The sequence below is a fragment of the Ursus americanus genome, chromosome 4 (assembly GCF_024610735.1).
Source record: "Ursus americanus isolate L20-20 chromosome 4, mUrsAme1.1.p, whole genome shotgun sequence".
Classification (NCBI taxonomy): domain Eukaryota; kingdom Metazoa; phylum Chordata; class Mammalia; order Carnivora; family Ursidae; genus Ursus; species Ursus americanus.
The window spans coordinates 18,378,967-18,396,993 of NC_142130.1; the positions used below are offsets into that span (position 1 = coordinate 18,378,967).

Here is an 18,027-nt window from a genome sequence, read left to right on the forward strand (position 1 = left end):
CTGTGGTATGCCAGATGTAACATTAAGGCTGTGCATAGGAATTCCCCATAACCTACCTATTCAGGACTAATAGAGAACCATGTTACAAATGAACACAGTAAATTGGAGAAGATCCCCCAGGGCTTGCTTACAGTTTCATTAGCTGTGTAACCTCTGAAGTAATTTGCTTTTTTTGTTTCCCTACCCATAAAATGTGGAGGAACCCTCACTTTTTTTTTCTTTTTTAAACAGATGGGGAGGCGTTAACCATGTAGGTAGTGTACTCAGAGTACACTGGCACAAAGTAAGTGCCTGGCTATTACTGCCCAAGTTTGACTCGAAACCTGCACCTCCTATCTCAGTGTTCATGCATACCTTCCTCCCCCTTGAAGAAGAAAGAAGTCTGAGTACCTGCTGATAAAAAGGCCCCACACTAAAGGTGTAATGACAACTCTCACTCAAATTTCATTACCACCAAGGAAAACATCCCTGGTTATCAAATTTGTGACAGGTATCAGTGCAGGTTAACAGCATGGCCTGCTCACCCAGAATACTGTTTTGGGCATTACTTAACTTCACTGTTGTTTCTGTACTTGTAAAACATACTTAAATACTTAGCACAATGCTAGTACACTGTGAGTAGTCAAGAAATGGTAACATTACACATCAAGTATTTTGTTAAACATTAAAAGATGGAAGGCGCTCATACACTTGTTACCAGTTACCCACTATGATCTGGAGCCCTCACACAGGTGACTTTTTCCCAAGAAAAATGGTAGGTCTGGTTCATAATCTACAATGAAATGTGGATTCTTCTACTTAAACGGTAAGCCTAGAGGAAATAAAACTGATTACTATGAAAGAAAAACGTGCTCTGTTGTGCTCCTTAGTGTCATTTTAAAGCATTTTTCATTGTCTTAATAGTCACCTTAAAACAGGTGTGCCATTTGCATTAAACACTTGAAAGTATACCCACTACACAAAGTTTTCTCTTTTAGGGTCAGTGCTTGATTATCTCTGGGCATATTAGCTCATATTTCCTATTTGTCCTTCAAAAATTTGCTTTTAAGTTTTAATTGATAATCTCTCTTAAGGAAACTTTTGGTTAGTCCAAAAGACTGAAACAAAATGTTAGTAAAAATAGTTGATCCTCATTATTAGCAGATTCCTTGTTTGCAAATTCACCTACTTGCTAAAATTTATTTGTAACCCCAAAATCAATACTCAAGATACTTCCTGCTCGTTCATGGACATGCAGAGTGGTGAAAAATTTAAATCACCCAGTGCCCAAAGTGATGCTTGCCTTGTTTCAGTTACCATACTGTAAACGTCCCTTCTGTGGTCCAGTTAATGCTAAGTTTTTCACATTTTTGTGCTTCTTGGTGATTTTCCTGTTTAAGATGACCCTCAAGCCTAGTGAAATGCTGCCTAATGCTCCTGAACACAAGAAGGCTGTGCTGTAACGACAGGAGTTAGTGTTGGCTGCAAACTTAACGTTAATGAATCAACAGCATAAGGTGTCTTTAAATAGAAACACACATAAAACAAGGTTATATATTGACTGGTTGATAAAAACATGACCCAGAGGTTCAGAGGAACCTTTATTTCCCCTATGAACACATGATTCAGTATTTGCGAATTTCAGTGTTCTCCGTAACTTCATAGCACATTACTACTTTGAATAACAAGTGTACCTTCATACCCCTTTTCCCCAGAAATAACTAAAGAGATTTATCCTACGTAAAACCCACGGCTGCCTTAAGCTGCTGCTTTCTCCTATTCTAAATCATAACAAGTAGACTTGATCAGATTTTAAGGAAATGGTGGAAAAATAAAAAGCAGATATAATCCAAATCTGAAGTGTCGGTAAACACATACCAACACCAAACAGGATCACCACCACTATTTGGATCTTAATTGACCTTGAAAGTCTTGTGTTCTCCATTAATAAGAACTTTTAGGATGATGTAAAGTTTAAATGATAGGTAGTATAATTTATCATCTTAGAGCTAATGATAATATTCCTGCTGGTGGCCACAGACTTCTACTTCAGGTGTTTTTACAGATCCTTGGGTTAAGATCCTTCTATATTTCATGTTCGACTACTAGCCATTTACCCATACATGTCATTTAAATATGAGTTCATAAATTCTCCAATAGTCCATGCTGAGTATTTTCCATAAATGAGAGCATTTCAGTTTTTAGTTTTGCTAACTGTGTTTTAAGCTTGGTCATAACAAATGCAAAAACTTATTACATAAAAACCCAGTAATTTATAAACTTTTCAGTTTCTTTCATTGGCTAGTTCAATACAGTGTAAATATTTCTTGATTAAAAACAAGACCTCTACTGTAAATCTTACACTGTCAACAGTTTCTAATGTATGAAATCTAAATTCTGTCAATTATATATATATGTGTATATAGTTAGATGTTATTTCTTAGGTCAAAGTTGTGGCTAAACTCACTTTTAAAATTTAAGGTTCCAAGCAGTGGGGCTGGTTTTCTCAACTCTGAGCAGACTTTTCTCCCAGTAAGATGACTTCCTCCTATAACAACTTGTGCAAATTCCATCGTAATACCACATTGTATTTTAATTACCGATTTTTCAGTATCCCATTAGATTGTGGCCTATTTCTATTCAAGTGGTATCTACCTATAATTACTGATGCTAAATCTCAAAATATTCTATAATCTGATTAAAATCCTCACATTCAAAGAAGAAACTTCTACCAAAGCTTTGGTTTAGTTTGTGCTAAATCATTTTTAAAATTTGTAACTTTGAGGCATTTTATTATAAAAAGCTAGCACTTGTATACATAAACCAACAAGAACTTAAAATTCATCACACATTTACTTCATTTTTTAGCTTGACCTTCTAGTAAATCTTTAGCTTCATTGATTTTGGCTGCTATATAAGGAGATCCTCCTATAGGAAGAAAGAAAAAAGGAATAGTTACAATATGGTTTCTCAATTTGGGCTTGATGAAAACCTATTCTCTTGTTTCAGGGATCCCTATTGCTTATCTGAGAGGTGGAATTAGCAAAAACGGTATTTTGACTTTTTAAAATAACTTTGACACAGCAACCAGATAACCAAATGTAACATATTTGACCAAAGGGAAATAAAGTAATTCATATTAAGATTTCCACAAAAACAGCACCTTTAAAAACTTAAACTGGAGATTTGCCTATCGTTTTCCCCTTAGTTGTGGGTGCTGAATGCCATTCTCTGCGGTTCCTAAATGAACTTGTTTTTGCTGGTGGTGGTGGGGGGGGAACCTTAAACTGATAGAAATAGGATTAAAAAACCCCCCACATATGTGACCTTGAAATAGTATAAGTTACTATTTATGATGATTACAAGTCATAAATGAACATGAATTTATTGTACTATGTTACTTTGAAAACATGTGCTCAGAGGTTTCTGAGCTTTGTTGGAAAGACCCCACTATGATTTGTACTCTTTTTCTGTCCTCACAGTTTTTCTCTTTTCCTGTTATTTATTGTGCCTTCATGATAATTACCTAGGGGTGCTTTCCTCCTACGCTGGAGCACTGATTCTCAAAATGTAGTTCTCAGAGCTGCAAGCATCAACATCCCAATAAGAAAATACACCTTTATAAGCTCCATACTACGCTTAATGAATCAGAAGCCTTCCAATAATAGAAGCTAAATTTTGTAGAGGAGGCTACTGCAGTCAGATACCAAACAATCACAGACCTGTTTAAACTCAAAACATTCTTAATGAAGGGCCTATCCTGTTTTGAGCAGTGGAATGTGGATTTTGGGGTCTATATTTTGGTATTCCTCATAATTATTTGCTTTCAACACAGCCAACTCTGTTTAGAAATGTATCAGAAACAAATCTTACAGGTTTCTAACTAGGTAACCTCTAGTTCAAAGGTCTAAATGGATAGAAAAATTAAAATTTTTAATTTCCTTAACTGAAACTTAGCATTTCTTTTCATAATATAGACCCCTCCCCCACCAAAAACAGCAGTATTGATAGTATTTCGATTAGAAGTCACATTTTATCACTATTGCAGATCTGAAAATGGTAATGCTTATCACTTTCAAATTACAGTAGTTACTAGATAAGCTTATTCTATAAATTTTTCACTCAGGATTTATTCTTTGAAGATACTGGAAAATGGATGGATCCAGCCTGGGCAACAGTGCTCACACAAACATTTAGGCATCTCCCTTGAAACAGCCAAGAATTAAATATGAAATTATTCCACTAATAACAATTAGTCACTGAAAAATATGTACAAGAAGAATTTAATGACTACTTACCCTTGTCTGGGTGATTTAAAAGCATAATTCGTCGATGAGCATCTCTTATTTTTCCTTTATTGGCAGTAGGGCTAATTTAAAAAGAAAAAGGTAGTTTACTTCTAGATCACATCAAAAAATTGTAATAAAGCCCAATTAAAGATCTCGTGAAATGGGTCCAGTCAACACAACAATATGGAAAGTGGTTTAGGAACGTCTAACATACAAGGATGATGAATCTTCTGAATCAGAACTAAAAAGCTCCTTAGGAAAACAGATTTTTTTTTTTTTTTAAGATTTTAATTTGAGAGCAAGAGAGAGCACAAGTGGGAGTGAGGGGGAGGAGCAGAGGAAGGAGGAGAAGCAGACTCCCCGCCGAGCCGGGAGCCTGACATGGGGCTTGATCCCAGGACCTAAGCCTCAGTCAGATGCTTAACCGACTGAGCTACCCAGGTGCCCCAGATCAGTCATTCTAAAAAAGTTAGTTGAGGCACACCCGGGTGGCTCAGTAGGTTAAGCATCTGACTCTTGATTTTGGTTCAGGTCACGATCTTGGGGTCCTAGGACAGAGCCTCACATTGGGCTCTGAGCTAAGCATGGTGTCTGCTTCTCCCTCTCCCTCTGCTCCTCCCCCCCAACCCATGCACGTGCTCTGTCTCAAATATTAAAAAATTAGTTGAACTTTATAATCATTATAAAAGTCCATTTATTGAAAGGGAAAGCATGTTTAAGTATCTAGAAATGAAGGGAGAATATCACTACAAAAAATGTTACAGAGAACAACACTGAGCACTTCAATTGTTGGTTTAAAAGCCTATCTTTCAATGAATTAAAAAGTGCTTATGTGCTAGTGTGCCTTCTCACTGGACTTTTGCAGAGTGTTTAGATCTTAGAATGTATGTAACACTACTATATCTCTTAATAAAAGGTCTTTTTACATTTGTTCATAGCTCTAGAGTTGTAGAAAAATTTAGAAATTATTTACCTTACACCTAGTATTAATGCTGCTTCTCGTTTTGTCATTTTGGGTTCAAACCCACCTCTATAATAGCCACCACTGAAGGCCTGAAAGAGGAAATGCATTCATAAAAATAGATTAAAATAAACTGAAAATTGCTAAAAAAATGTTGAAAATTTTCCTAACAGAAAAGTTAAGACATTTCAGAGAACCTTAACTGCAACACTTACGACATTTTAGCTTTATGAGTAGCAACGAATATTTTAATGATCATTAAACATCCATTTTTCCCCCCCAGAAAAACTATCTTAAAAATATAAAAGAACAGTGCCTCAAAGCCAGTTCTTCTGGGAATAAAGGAAAGATTATTCCAAGTTAGTTGTGTTACAGATAAAAATTTGATCTAAGAGGTGCCTGGGTGGCTCAGTTGGTTAAGCATCTGCCTTCAGCTCAGGTCATGATCCCCGAGGCCCAGTACGGAGCCCTGCATCAGGTTCCCCGCTCAGCGGGGAGTCTGCTTCTCCCTCTGACCCTCCACCCCATCTTGTGTGCTCCCTCTCTCAAAGTATTTAAAGTATAATTTAAAAAAATTTGATCTAAGAATATGATTATATGTTAGAAAAACAGTGCTTTAAGAAAAAGATTTGGAGATCTTTTCAGGTTCAAGGGCATTTTGAGGGTAAAGGTAACTACTAAAACAAGACTTTAAGATATGTATTCAGAAAATCAGGCTTCCAGGTCCCCTGAACTTGTAAATCGGAGATCATATTGGTAAAATTTACCATCATCCTTTTGTGTCACATTCAATCACAACAATAAAAATAAGTACTGAACAAGCTGTCACAGCCAAACATCACATCCACTCATACTCTATAGCCTAATTAACTCCAGTGCTACCCAAGAATCTTACTAGGGCAATGCCAGGGCCACACAGTTAAGAATGGATCACTTCAGATCCCTAGATCTGTGTTTGTCATGCAGAGCAGATAAGGGAAGGCAAGAATTTGGACAAATGATGAAGTTAATAGTATCTAAACAATAAAGTGCTATTAACTTTCATGATACTAGAATTGTGTTAATAATACGATTGTGTTAATACCCCAATTCTGTCATACAAAGCATTTGATTTTTTAGGGTAACAACATTACAAAGCTCAGAACTTCTAAACCCTCTTTGTGGGAAGAAAGACAAGGGGCCCAAAGCAAGCTCTTAGAACTTCACAGATGTTTGGAAATTAACCCTCTTCAAGTGTGACTCTAAGCTTCATACACAGGCAGCATAGAAATTAGCAAAAATGTTTAGCAAGTCTTACAGATTTTGGTAGACTCTGAAAAACTTGTTTTACTTGAGGCTCCATGTGTTTCATGGCTTGCAAAACATAACGGCCTAAAAATAAAAGCAACAGAATAATTAAAAAATCTCCAACCTCCCCTACTTCACTTCCACTCCCAAACCATAAACAAACCTGCAAATCCTGCAGCAGCAATGGTCAGTCCAACTGCTACCACTGTACTGGCCTGGTAAAGGGAAGCAGAGTAAAAAATTTACTTCTCGAATTCTCAACCTTCCCTATTGTACCCATTGTCCCATCCCAAACTCCTTGCAAGTTTTACTTTCAAAGGAGAAGCAACTTTAGGAAGAAAATAGTCTGCCCATGATCCTTTAAAAGGACTTCAACTTTTATCTCCAATTCACTGTAAAAAGGTATGGGATTTTTACTGTGAAAGATAAGAGTGAGGGGATTTGCTTAATTTACAACAGTCAAAAAGATGATTACCCTCCCTTTGAAAACCTCTTTCACCTCCAGGCAAATAAAGCCACATTACTGTTCAATCAAGAACAATGAAAGTTTCTGCTAGAGAAAGAACTATTTAAAGTCTATAGAATTTTGACAACACGTTTCAACCGTAAACGTGGGCTTAACTAGAAGACTAGCTTTTCACAGCACCTTCGGCACTGTGGCGTCTCACGGTCACTCTACAGAGGCCCAAATATATTCAGGAATCGAAAAAAGATGTGTCGGCAAAAGCCAAGGGGGAGGATACAGCAAAGTAAAGAAGGTACTGTGAGGCTTTACCAGGGGAAGAGCAGGTATAATCAAATGCGTTTCCACTAATCACTGAGCCTCGGGGACGACGAACCAGGGACTGAAGACCCCTGCAGAATGGCCATACGAGAACGTATGAGGGTTGAGCCAACAGCTTTGTGTCCTGGAGAGTGTGGCTCTCTGGGGCCTACATCTCCAGCCCAGAGTCGCAATGGGGAGACAACCTCGGCTCCCCTCCTCCGAGGTCGCCACTTGAGATTGCGGTCTGGGCCCGAGATCGCTAAGGAGACCAGAAGGCCGCACTCACCATGGCTCTGGCTTGGCTCCCCGGCCTCCACCGAGAGCGCGGTTCATACCAGCCCAAAGGCCGCAGCCACCAGTTCCCACTCCTCTCTACCAAACAGCGGCACGGCCACCACCGGCAGACACAAACGGCCCAGATACAGGCGCCCAAGGAAATACGGCGATAGCGGCCGCAAATAGGTCGGAAAACTGTCGTAAAAGGGGGACGCAGTGGGCCAGAGGGGAAAGGTCGCTCAAGCAGTGGGCAGGTGCACAACACGACTTCAGATTGGTTGGTGGGTGGGCGGATCTTCTCCTTGCTTGGGCTCAGAGCTGGGGCTTCTGTGTTTTGCCCTTCGCTACCGGGCAGAAGGTATTTGGAAATTCCCATGGGGAAAGGTACTGGTGCAGAAGGTCGAGAACAAAACTGTGTAGCCTTTCTCAGAACGCGCTCCCCCTGCCCCCCCTTTTCAGCACGTGCATTCGCCTTTTGTTTTACCAGTCAAGAGTAATGAATATCCTTAGAAATGCCATAACAGTTTCACGGTGAAGCCAAATAAATATGTAGCAAGACAGGATGGCAAACGAGAATATGTCCCAGAAAACCAAAACAACAATTGTGTTTCAGGGGTGCTCGGTAGCATTCTCTTACTTAAAAGAATTTTATTTATTTATTTATTTAAAAAAAGATGTTATTTATTTATTTGTCAGAGAGAGAGCAAGAGAGCGCATGCACAAGCAGGGGAAGCTGTAGGCAGAGGGAGAAGCAGGCTCCCCACTGAGCAAGGAGCCCCATGCGGGACTTGATTCCAGGACGCTGGGATCATAAACTGAACCAAAGGCAGCTGCTTAACTGACTGAGCCACCCAGGTATCCCTACTTCAGAATTTTAATTTGTGACTTGACCTTGTGAAAATATTTGGGGTTTTGTTTTGTGGAATGGAATAATCACTTCAAAGTCAGTTAATATTCTGATCATGGGACCCCCAAATCCCCACAACTGAAATATGCTACTTAAAATTTCTCTTCCTCTCCTCAAAAACTAGGGTTTGGTTTTGCCATTACAGGGCATCAGCTTCATATATCCCTCCATAAATGCTTGAGAAGAGGAAAGTAATGGAGACATTAATGGAAGTTTTACAATGTTTGGATGATCAAGTAAGTTTGGAGTTACTTTCCCCCTTAAAACTTATAAAGTATTAGAAATCGGTTTACATTGCAATGAAATTCTGGTTTGATGAGCTGGTTGCATATTAGACAAGTATGCAGATTTGTTGGCCTTGTTTTCCCCATCTGTAAAAAGATTCTGTGTTTGGATCTTTAAGAATTCTAATAGTCCTGAGATTTTTGTGATGTAATATATTGTCAACCAAAATGTCTTACATGTTATGTAAGGAATTTTTTATTATTTGCATATTGCATATGTACAAACTAGAGCAAATAGCTTGCTTGAGGAACAGGTTAACATTAGAGAGGCCCAGTCTCAGGAAACCAAGGATGGGTAATGTAGGGAGATATGAAGTGGACAAGGCTCTGTTTCTGGAGGCATGTCAAAGTCGATGTACAACCTCATTCTGTCACTAGCTGTATGACTTTGGATAAGTTATTTCTGACTCTGAGTTTTCTCATTTGTAAAACAAGGAGAACGATGACTACCTCACCAAATTTTTGTGAGGATAGAGAATTATGTACATGGTATGCTCTGCATGTAATTAGCACTCAGTGTGTTGGCAATTATTATTATGAGGCATGTTGAAGTACAAATTGGTGTGCAGAGGCCCTCCCAATTCTCATGATACCTCACTCATGGATGTGAGTCTGGTAATCTTTTCCCTTCCCATTAAGGACATGGAAAGCAGCTATAAAAGTAATCTTTTGAAATTTCCATCAACTGGTGAATGGATAATGATTCCTTGCTTCTTCTAGCTTCTGATGACTGTCAGCATTCCTTGACTTGTGACTGCATCACTTCAGTTTTCAAGGAAGGTCAGTATCTTGAAATCACTCTCTACTCTGTCTTCACATTGGATTTCTTTGTGTGTAGAATCTCTGCTTCCTCCCTTTTAAAGGATGCATATAATTGCATTTAGGGTCCAATCCTATAGTCCAGGATAATCTCCCCATCTCAAAATCCTTAACTTAATCATAGGTACAAAGACTTTGCTATATAAGGTACCATTTACAGGTTCCTGATTTTAGGGCCTGATATCTTTGGGGGCCATTATTTAGTCTATTAGAGTAAGAAAAGACAAAAGAGAGGACTTGTAGGGACAAGAGAACGGGAAAGGACTCTGCTCAATTTCTTCTCCCAAGTTTGCCCGTCAGGTAAGTCACTTATTGGGGAAGAATAAGTGAGTGAGAGAAGTGTTCTTGATTGTACCTTTCAAATACTTTTTAACTGTGACTCTTAGTAAGATATACATTTTACATTGTGATCCACAGAACAAATACATACTTGGACACATAGATACAGAAACACACACATATGCACACACAGATACACATTGAATTTAATGTGTATTTATTTATTTATTATTACTTTCTATGACTAGCACATTTTTTAAGTGCTTGAAAGGCAAACATAGTTTAGAGCATATAGCAGAGAAAGTGGTAAAGGTTCTACCATAGAGAAGCTACTACACCAGAGGTTTATAGTAATAGGTACAAACTTTTCAGACCTCTTAAATAGGAATATGAAAAAATCTTTGAAAGGAAAAAATCCTATATAATTTAGGGGCTAGATCAGCAGCCTCATCAGGTTAGGAAGACTTGACATTGCTGAGTCACTTTCTATATTGATGCTATATTGCCTTCTTCATCTTTCCTTCTCAGTAATCAGTTTATATTCTGGGACAGCTCAGTGGAGTAGCTCATTAATATGTACCCATAGAGCTCTGAATCTAAAGTGCTATGTTCTGTTACTAACAGGAATCCAAGTATCAGTGAGATCATTCTTAGGTGGGTAAAGCCATGAATTCCCACGTCCACTTACCCTGAAATGAAAACGACACTCTCAAATTAGTTTAAAATGTTAATTCACAATCAAAAGTGATTGTTAGAGATGATCTCTCAGAGTGATGTAACCTGTCATTACTTCTAGATCTATATTAAAAAAGCAAATGAGGAGCGCCTGGGTGGTTCAGTCTGTTAAGTGCCTGTCTTCGGCTCAGGTCATGATCCTGGAGTTCTGGGATCCAGGGATCCAGCCCTGTGTCAGGCTCCCTGATCAGCGGGGAGTCTGCTTCTCTCCTTCTGCCACTTCCCCTGCTTGTACTTGCTCTCTCTCTCTCTGTCAAATAAAAAAAAAAAATCTTAAAAAAAAATAAAAACAGCAAATGACTGGACTAGAACCTGAAAGAAAATGACATAGGACATGAAAAACTATGGCAATAGTTAGAATACCAGTAAAGCTTCAAACGTCTTCAGAGAAAAGCCTCCTTACGGACCATTTTGTTAAAACACACTCCTCTGCTCCATTCAGAGCTGAGGAGTTTGCTGAAACCAGAGGTGATTCAGGGAACTGGGTAGTCTCCTGCTTTCTGCCAGTCTAAAGCAAACTGCTCTGTCTGTCTGCATGTCTTACATCGTGAGCCCTCAAATAACTGCTCTGCAAAGTTAACAATGTCAGAATTCTAATTTGCATTTCTTGTTCTAAGATATTGTTGGCAGAATTGTTTGTGCTTTTCAAGAATATGAAATGAATGTTTAATTCAGCATAGGAAAAAACGGAACAAATGTTCAACAATAGAATAGTTACGTAATTTGTTTCCTCCTCTGTAAAGTCGACATAATATAGTACTTCATTGCATTGTTTTAAGAATTAAGTTAGATAATATATGTAAAGCATATAGTATATAAATAACTGCTCAGAGAGCATATTATTTTTACTTCAGCTTATCTCCTCAACCCTGCATTCTCTAATTTAACCCTTTCCAGCTCAGGTCAAAGTTCTCTAACCTGGCCCCACAATTCCAGAGAGTCTCATTAGTCTTTCAGTTTTTTTTTTTAAACCATGCATAGTTTTATTTGCTAATACATTTATGCTTCTAACTCTTTCTCTGTTATGCATTAGACTCAGAAGGTCTAACATGGACTGCACTGGAGGAGATAATGCTAAGTGAAATAAGTCAAGCAGAGAAAGACAATTATATCGTTTCTCTCATCTATGGAACATAAGAACTAGGAAGATTGGTAGGAGAAGAAAGGGATAAAGAAAGGGGGGGTAATCAGAAGGGGGAATGAAGCATGAGAGACTATGGACTCTGAGAAACAAACTGAGGGCTTCAGAAGGGAGGGGATTGGGGGAATGGGATAGGCTGGTGATGGATATTAAGGAGGGCACGTATTGCATGGTGCACTGGGTGTTATACGCAAGTAATGAATCATCGAACTTTACATCAAAAACCAGGGATGTACTGTATGCTGACTAACATAATATAATAAAAAATATTTTTAAAAAAAAGGTCTAGAAGCTATTGAAATAAAGTCAATGTTTCAGTTGATAAAAATTAGTTTCCATTTTACTATCTTACCGTCAGCACTTTTACAATGTAGTTACTTTCTTTTAACACTGAGACTTGAGTATTTATATATATTCTTTATATAGCATTTCTTAATTTCTATTCACTGAGAATATAGGGCATGCTAGTCTTTCAGTTTTTAGGCTCCAATGAGATGAGGTTATTCTGTCAGCCATAGATACCAAGGAAATGTATTCCTCTGTGTCTTATTTCTCACAAAGATGAGTTCTGCTGCATTGTTTTGTAGGTGTTCGGTATGTCTCTCTGATGGCCCTAAATCCATCTTCAGCCACAAATTACCAACTCTCAAGAATTAGGGCTGCTTGGCCTACACCCCTGGTTTGTCCCTTTCTCTTTTGATGGCTACTTTGTTCAGTTTTCATTCACTTCCTCTCCCTTGGGATTGTGCTTTTCTTTTTTGTCCTTTCAGAGAATACTTAACATCAGAGTTTATTTTTCAAGGATTAAAAAAGCCAATTTTTCTCACAGATTGATAAATGATAATTTATCTTACCAATGACTAAACATTTAGATAACCAAGAGCCAAATTTCTTAAAACATGATATATTACAGATGCTTTCTTGCAGTTTTGAGATACAGCCTTCTCAGATTCCATATTCAATCCAGTGGGTTCCAAACGGATCTAAAATGGTTCAGTTAATCGGAAATAGATGTTGGGTGCTACAGTCAGTTCTAAGATAACCAAATTGGAGAAAAATTATTAAAACTCTATGACTGGATCTGGTCTTAGACTTTTAGGTAAGTTCACTTTAAAATAATAGGATTGTTGCAGGTGGCAAGGAAACAGAACTTTGATAAGTTATATGTCAGAAATCTTGGATGGATTTGGGAAAAAAGCTGACTTAAAGGCCTGTGCATGGGCTTCATCTTATTCTTTTGCACATGCTGACTGGGTGAGAGGGTAAGGCCAACTTTCTGATGCCAATGAACAACCTCTTCCTCTTTTCTGTCTGGACTTGGATCGGTTCTGTGACCTTCTCTCTTGCCACAATATCTGCTTTCCTTGGGCCCTGGAAGCCATTGCCCTGCTCGTTTTGGAGTGTGTTCAACCGAGAATCAAGTTTCCTCTTTTTGAACATTAATCATTCATCTAAGGAAGCTTTTGGTGTATTCCTCTGTCTTTGTCATCAGTTCCCATTGCACTTGAGCAAGCTTTTCCTACCACGTCTTCCTTTAATTCCTTTCAAAGTTTCTTGATCTTTAGCTCTTCAAACATTGTACTCACAGAAACTGTCTGAAGGGTTTCTAGGTCTTTCCCACAGCCAGACTTGCTGGTCATTAGTTGATGAACTGTTTCTTCCATTTTGCTTATCCTTTTTACTGTCTCTCTCTCTCTTCTCAGATAAGCTAATTTACACCTCTTCCAGCATTCTTTGTTAAGTTTTTGTTGCTTGGAATTTTTCTCGTGGAGTTGTATGATTTGTTCTTGTGGCCATCACAAGGAATGGTTAGAAAAGACCAAGGTTCCAGAAAGATCATTAGGTATTTCTCCAAATACTACGTGCTCTATCCGGTGGAGCTTGAGTGGAATCACAACCAGCTACTGGTTCATTCTGCTACTGCTGCGTCTCTCATTGGTAAACCTCTAGGGCCTCCTTCACTGAATTCAGGTTAATTGCCACAATTTTTACTTTTTTGGATAGTGTATCATATTCCTTTTTGAGGAATTTTCTTTTCTTCAACTAAGACCTCCTCAATATCCAGCCTTTTCTCCCAGAGTTGAAGGGCCAGTTCAAAAAGACCCATGTCATGGGGTGCCTGGGTGGCACAGTGGTTGGGCGTCTGCCTTCAGCTCAGGACGTGATCCCGGCATTATGGGATCGAGCCTCACATCAGGCTCCTCTGCTATGAGCCTGCTTCTTCCTCTCCCACACCCCCTGCTTGTGTTCCCTCTCTCGCTGGCTGTCTCTATCTCTATCAAATAAATAAATAAAATCTTTAAAAAAAAAAGACCCATGTCACCATCTGTTGGGCAAATATAATCATCAAAAACCTCATCATGAGATTCATATTCATCCTCATCACTGTCCCAGCAGATTCTTCTTCACTGGATTCATCACTATCCTCAACTTTATCAGCATCTCCTTCAAACTCCTTTTTCTTCATCCATTTAATACTTTTTCAGACCTTCATGAGGAAATTAGCAAATTTATTGTTTTCTCCAATGGCAGCTTGGAAGCCCATATAGAGTGCCTTTTCTTGGTTCTGGAGTTTGGCAATTTCATTCTTTTTCTCTTCCATCTCTTTAAGAGTCTCATTTATTTTCCGTTGCATGTCTGGTTCTTCTCTGTCTAGTGAATTAACATGCTCTTGAAGTACGTTCTCCTATTTTTCAAAATTCTCGAGGAGAAGTGTTTCTTGAAATAATGTGACATGGTGCAGGTCAGATCATTTCATTTAAGTATCTAGTTTTAGTTTCTAATGTCTTGGGAGATAGCATCAAAAGCAACAGTTCTTTGACCCTGTTGGACAAATACTGTTGGCACGTACAAGTGTTTAACCTCATCTCTTTTCGTAATCTCCAGCTTCACATCGGTTGGATCTGCTTTTTTAAATTCCATTAACTCTGGAGTACCTAGTCTGAGTGTCCTTTGATGATCTAGGTGATGAATCTCTTGTCGCCAGATCACTGTCCTTTCCAGAAGAGAGTCTGAGGAATCCTCCATCCGAGCCTGCAAGACCCTGCCTTTTCATCTGCTGTTGCTTAAAACTAGGAGAGTTTCTTCATCATACTGAAGTCTCTTTTCTGGCAATTCTCCTCGGTATATCTGGGGGATTTGGGGAATAGGGATATGCCTGGATATGTGAAGAATCAACTGAATGCTCTTCAGTCCTTGTACCAGGCACTGTGTTTCCTTGATGGCAGCCACTGTGAGGTCTTGAAGAGAGAGGATGCAACTGTTCATGTGCATTTTCTTTGAATGGGCCATGGGGTCTAGGTGTCCCAGTTTCTCTTTCTTCTTGGTAGCATTTATTCTCACATGCTGAGGTATCTTATAGTCTAAGGCTGTCTCAGATTGAAGTCTCCCATATACAACTGGGTCTCTTTGATGGCTTCAGCATCTTTGGGATCTTCATAGTCACCATCAGGTTTACTCTTGTACAGTTCCTTCCATTCTTTTTTTTTTTTCCACTGCTGAATTTTAAGTTGGGCCCCTTTCAGCTTTTAATATGTTTCTTCCTTTTCTCAATTTGATTTTCCACCATAATTTCTCTTAGGGTTTTAAATTTCTCTTAGAAATTTAGGAAATTTCTTCCCTTTTTCTATAATTGATTCTTCTTCTTCCTACCTGTATCTTTCTTGCTATCCTTTCTTCCAGCTTCCTCTTTTTCAGTCCTCTCCAAATTGCTTGTTCTTCTCTCTGATTGACTTGCTCATTTGGACTTGGAGTACTTAGAGGGCTTCACAACCTTATAGGAGGGTATCTTGTGATCACTTTGGATGGCATGAACCACAACAGTATCACTTTCCAATGAATCATGAAATTTATTCTGTAGCTTCATGAGGCCTAGTTGATATTTCTCTTCTTCCCAAGCTAATTCCTTTTCTACTTGTTGAATTTTATAAGCTGTTTTTCTGCCAGCCAGAGCATGACTTTTGGAATCTAGATCAATATCTGTTCATTTAAACTGCATATGCTTTGGTAATTCTTCATTTCTAGAAGCTTCCAAAATTTATTTCATAAAGTTTTGACTTGTTCTCTCTTCCCAGCCTTTATTCTTCCACTTCTTTCATTAATTTATCACGTTCTCTTTTTCTTCTGGCATTGTCAATACTGTAGGCTTTGGGATCTTCCATATCTTCTGGAATTGGCTCTGCTTCAGTTACCATCTTGGGAGACAGCACTTTGACTTTGATGGCTTTGTTTAGCTCAAATTCAGAAAAAGTGTTGAAAACAAAATATTAATACCTGTTCCAGTAGTCACCAAGAAATGGTCATCAAAGCTAGGATAGATGCCTTTAATCCATCCATAATTATTGGCATGCATATTGAAGTGCCAGTAGTCTACCATATTCATCAATGAAGGATTACTCTGGCTTAGGATACTAAGACTGGAATTTCTCCATTTTGCATTCCGCAAAAGATCAGTCTTGGTTAATGCTGAAAGTGATAGTTTGGATGGGATTATCCTCTGTATCTTCAAGAGGAAAGTCAGACGGTTCATCCTTCTTTTCTGTGATATCACTGCTTTTGTCATATGGGGGAACTCACAGTGATACAGAAAGCCAGAATCATAGCCACTGAAAGAAACCCAGAACTTCTTTGGCTCAGAATAAAATCCACAGAGGACATGACGGGGAACCGATGGAATAAAGATTTCCGGTAATGGCTCCTCTACCTCCTCTTCACCCTGGAATTCCTTTTCTCCATCTTCTCCCATCTCTGCTGCTAGCCTCTTCCTCCTGCCTTCTCCTTTGACTCCTTTTGTTTCTTTCTCTTTTCTATTTCTATTAATCTCAGAATCTTAGATTTGACACTTGAGAAATGGCAACATTTTATGCACATGTCTTTGATTTTATAGGAGACTACATCATGATCTTACTCTTCCTCCTTTGTTTTTTTTTTTTTTTCTTAAAGATTTTATTTATTTATTTGTGAGAGAGAGCAAGCCTGAGCAAGTGAGAGAGAGCATGAGCAGGGGGAAGGGGGAGGGGAAGGGAGAAGCAGACTCCCCACTGAGCAGGGAGTGGGACACAGGACTTGATCCCAACGGGACTCGATCCCAGGACCCCGGGATCATGACCTGAGCTAAAGGCAGACGCTTAACTGACTGAGCCACCCAGGCGCCCCCCTTTTGCTCCTTTATAGTTGGAAATGGAGTTTCAAGAACATAGCCATTCTCACAGATAATCAGTAATGTACTTTCAGGGTGGGAGATTGAAGACTATGTTAACTGGCAAACAGGTCCATATTATATAATATAGTCGATTGGCTTATAATCCTTTTCTACCTCAAAGAAGAAGATAGTTTGGTCTTTACTCCCTGTGGTTAGAATTTCTCCATCATGTTCCTAAGCTAAAACAGTAACACAAACAGTATGGGATTTGAAAACCTGTTTCAAATGACTATTTGCATTTGAAATTTTCTTCTGTCCTGCAAAATTATAAGCCCTTTTGGATCATAAAGCTCAAGAATTTGAACAACTCCATATTTGAATCCTACAATAATCTGTGTTCCAGTGTACCTACCAGTCCGGGGTCCCTAAGCAAGGGCAGTACCTCCTAGTTTGAATTTCATTTGAACCAAAGGAGTTTTGCTAGCAGAATCATAGATTAGAACAGAGCATTTCAAGGTAGTAGTGGCCACGAGTTACATGAGGGGAGAGATAGCCAAGGCTTCAGTAGCTCTGGAATAGAAGGAGAAGAGGCATTCTGGGTCTTGGGTCATATTTGAAGTTTGAATTTTATGTGTATTTAAATTGAATTTAATTGAAATGAATGTTTTTGAGACAATACTTGTCCTTACTTCATGAGACATATGCTGGTCATTCCTATTTCTTAAAAAAAATCCTGGGAAACCCACTAAAATTCACAGACCATTAATTAGTCATGATTGGAAGTATGGAAAGCATCATGCCATAAGATTCCACACTTGGAAATATGATGCCAGGCAAATCAGAGTTGTTTTTTTTCCCTAAAAATTATGTGCCAGACATTGTGCTGTATTCTTTATGTAGATTATTTCACTTTATTCCATGACAGTAATCCTTATTTCTTGTTTTGCAGATGAAGATATTTTGCTGGATGTATTTATTTTTCCCTCCAGATCCCTTCTCTGTCATTTTCCGTTCTGCTCTATATCCCAGAGGAACACACAAGGTTAGGAGCCCCTCTCTTCTTCTGGCTTGGGATTCAGTTATGTCCATGATCAGAATATCAGAAGGTAGGAGGACATTGAGTTAATGATGTTCATTTCTCCATCTTCATTCCTGGTGGTTGCC

General features: G+C 38.7%; 1 protein-coding gene, 1 long non-coding RNA gene and 2 pseudogenes across 7 annotated transcripts in view; 1 reads left to right on the forward strand and 3 right to left on the reverse strand.

Moving 5' to 3' along the window:
* Positions 1-1,567: 1,567 nt before the first annotated feature.
* On the reverse strand, positions 1,568-7,748 carry DNAJC19 (DnaJ heat shock protein family (Hsp40) member C19). Its single transcript, XM_045788723.2, has 6 exons — positions 7,569-7,748; positions 6,680-6,731; positions 6,527-6,600; positions 5,242-5,321; positions 4,278-4,348; positions 1,568-2,907 (listed from the first exon to the last, which is right to left on the reverse strand). The coding sequence occupies exons 1-6, from the start codon at positions 7,569-7,571 to the stop codon at positions 2,837-2,839; spliced, it is 351 nt and encodes a 116-aa protein (XP_045644679.1). The 5' UTR covers positions 7,572-7,748; the 3' UTR covers positions 1,568-2,836.
* Positions 7,749-7,829: 81 nt separating this feature from the next.
* Positions 7,830-18,027, forward strand: part of LOC123786471 (uncharacterized) — a 697,240-nt gene continuing 687,042 nt past the window's right edge. For 4 of the 6 annotated variants that reach the window (XR_015724132.1, XR_015724131.1, XR_006777971.2 and 1 more), the window contains exons 1-4: positions 7,848-7,942; positions 8,611-8,701; positions 9,470-9,529; positions 17,813-17,905. This is a non-coding gene — a long non-coding RNA (uncharacterized LOC123786471). Of the gene's footprint in view, positions 8,414-8,610; positions 8,702-9,469; positions 9,530-17,812; positions 17,906-18,027 lie in introns of all 6 variants that reach the window. The other 2 variants (XR_015724133.1, XR_015724134.1) reach the window with 2 other exon arrangements.
* Positions 12,948-13,830, reverse strand: LOC123786454 (cilia- and flagella-associated protein 44 pseudogene; annotated as a pseudogene).
* LOC123786455 (cilia- and flagella-associated protein 44 pseudogene) lies at positions 13,832-17,564 on the reverse strand (annotated as a pseudogene).

Coding starts and splice junctions, on each gene's coding strand:
- DNAJC19 (XM_045788723.2), bottom strand. Junction 5,322..6,526: donor TTCAGAGTCTACCAAAATCT/GTAAGACTTGCT, acceptor TTCCTCTTTCAG/GCCTTCAGTGGTGGCTATTA. Junction 2,908..4,277: donor TTTAAATCACCCAGACAAGG/GTAAGTAGTCAT, acceptor TTCTTCCTATAG/GAGGATCTCCTTATATAGCA.